General features: G+C 32.8%; 2 protein-coding genes, besides 1 other annotated feature; both read right to left on the reverse strand. All coding sequences in view use genetic code 11, as the record gives it.

Moving 5' to 3' along the window:
* atpF (ATP synthase CF0 B subunit) overlaps window positions 1–892 on the reverse strand; it is a gene marked incomplete at its 3' end in the record, with an annotated part of 1,247 nt that extends 355 nt beyond the window's left edge. Inside the window, exons 1-2 of one mRNA in view lie at window positions 748–892; window positions 1–55 (exon numbers count right to left, since the gene is read on the reverse strand). The exon at window positions 1–55 is cut by the window's left edge and continues 355 nt beyond it. Coding sequence (YP_398845.1) covers window positions 1–55; window positions 748–892 — 200 coding nt within the window.
* Window positions 1–2,500: part of a sequence feature (LSC,large single-copy region) that runs on past both edges of the window.
* atpH (ATP synthase CF0 C subunit) lies at window positions 1,302–1,547 on the reverse strand. Its single transcript has one exon. It carries the CDS (start codon window positions 1,545–1,547, stop codon window positions 1,302–1,304), a length of 246 nt encoding a protein of 81 aa, YP_398846.1.

Here is a 2,500-nt window from a genome sequence, read left to right on the forward strand (position 1 = left end):
GAATTTTGAATAGTATTCAAGATCCTCTGTTTTCGATTATCTAATAAATCACTTAATGAAAGTAGATTATTTTTCCATTCCTTTCCAAAATTCCATAATCCCTTCCCGAACCAAACATGAATCTTTCGATTCATTTGGCTCTCACGCTCAATTACTTAAGATAAATTCTCATATCTTTTTTTATGAATGTAATGAGCCTATCTTCTCTTCTTTGTTCATATTCCAAAAAGATATCGAAACTAATGTAAGACCAAAATATTCGGAGGACTCTTCTGACAAAATAAAAAATATGTAATTGTCAGCAAAGTTGTTTCTTTTTTTTTTCAAATCCAAAAAGCTCTTCTTACTTAGAATAGGTCGTCGATTCAGCATTAGATAAAGGGGATAAAATCCCCGTTTTTACAATTTACAATAAGCGGTTCAAATCATTTTATCAATATGAGTATCCTATATCGATAAAATATTTATTTTGAAACCACCTCTATATTAACATAGTGGTAGAAAGAGTACCATGCTGCGTCTAGACTTCAAACAGTTTGTTTTAACCATGTTAATAGTTCCGCATTATTGGTTAATAGAGAATCAAAATCGATTTACCAATGAATCGCGAAATGCTATGGTTCTTACATATAATTTATGAATTTATTCAGAAGTAATTCGCGAGATCATGCACCTCTCTTTCCTAGTTATAACGGAAAAGGGTACAGCTGGGTGGTCCAGCCTATTCTTGAAATAAACAACTCGCACACACTCCCTTTCCAAAAAAAATCAATACACCAAGCACTACACTTAGATTTATTGGATTTGTTGCTAAAATATCGGTATTAAACCCGAAACTCCCGGCAGATGGCCAGTGGCCCAAAGAAACGAAAGAATCGGTTACGTTTTTCATATGATCTCCTCTTATAGATAGACTAAAAAATCGAACAGAGTTCTTTTTGTAGCACTTTGCCCCTCTTTTTATTTTTTTATTTATTCTTTTGTTTTTTCTGAAATTGAGTAAAAAAAAAAAAAATATTCGAGTTAGTTATAAATTATGAACTAATGAACTAGCCCTTTTATTGGTTATTGGAACACTAACACTTACTAAAAAGAGTTTCCCTTGGTCTATGAACGGGAAGGATGAAAGCGAGTCAGTATGCTAATTCCTCATCTGCAAATCAGCCCTTCCCGTAGGTTCTTTTCTCAAAGAATAAAGAATTGGAGGAGGGAAATCTTGATAGAATTTGAAAAAGCAAACGACAAGTCGAAGGCAATAAAATATGAAAAATGTATTTATTTTTCATATTTCTAAGCTAAGATTAAACAAAAGGATTCGCAAATAAAAGTGCTAATGCTACAACCAGTCCATAAATTGTTAAAGCTTCCATAAAAGCTAGACTAAGCAATAGCGTACCTCGTATTTTTCCCTCTGCCTCAGGCTGTCTCGCGATACCCTCTACAGCTTGACCCGCAGCAGTCCCTTGACCAACCCCAGGTCCAATAGAAGCAAGCCCTACGGCCAATCCAGCAGCAATAACGGAAGCGGCAGAAATCAGTGGATTCATGATAAGTTCCTCGTACCAAAAAAAAGAAATGGTTAATGATACAATCAACCAATGAGTTATGACTTAATTATTCCCTCGCTAGGACTCATCCAGTCGAAGTAACTAAGAACTTCGGATTGAAGTAATAAGATTATTGAATCATCAGAACTACTTCGATATATCTTTTTTACTTTTTAGCCACAGAGTCTTTGTGAACCCATACGACTTTCGTTCTTCCATTTCTTGGTTCGAACTGTTAGTTGAATTATTTCTTGATTTCATCCGTTTATTCATTCAATCCACAGTCACAAGGGGCCGGAAGGACTTCTAGTCTATTAGAATCTCCTAGAGTAGTAAAATATATCTTTAGTTCATTTCATATATAACTAGCACTAGTCAATATCTAATATCACATATACATGTCTTTCTTCCATAACGTAAACCAAGCATTCATCTTAGATTCAATCCTATTCGAGAATCAAGCGTCGAAACATCTAGAAGGGTTGGCTTATAGTTATTCAATTACAGATACCTCCCTCTCCTAACCAACCCTTTCTAAAATACTCAAAAAAATCCCTTTTTTGTAAATTCTTTTGAACCTTACCTTTTCTTATTATTCCACCTAGATAAATCTAAATGGACAAATTGATTAGGCCGAATAATTCCATATGTATAGAAATATCAATGTATAGAAATATCATTATTTGATTGATCTAAGTTCATGCAATTTTTTAATAAAAATGAATAATTTAATTATTAATATTTTGGTCAATCGTTGAATAAAATCAACTGAAAGGGAAATCGTTTCGCCCTTTTTAATTTAATTTAATTACACGTCGTAAACCTATACAACAAGAATTATAATTATTGACAAAAATTCTTATATTCAAATTGTTTTAACAATGAATTAATAATGAGATAGACTAAGCAATCTAAAGTGAATATTCATTGAGACGAAGTATGATATTAAGTGA

This window comes from Nicotiana tomentosiformis, chloroplast, assembly GCF_000390325.3.
Source record: "Nicotiana tomentosiformis chloroplast, complete genome".
NCBI classification, from domain to species: domain Eukaryota; kingdom Viridiplantae; phylum Streptophyta; class Magnoliopsida; order Solanales; family Solanaceae; genus Nicotiana; species Nicotiana tomentosiformis.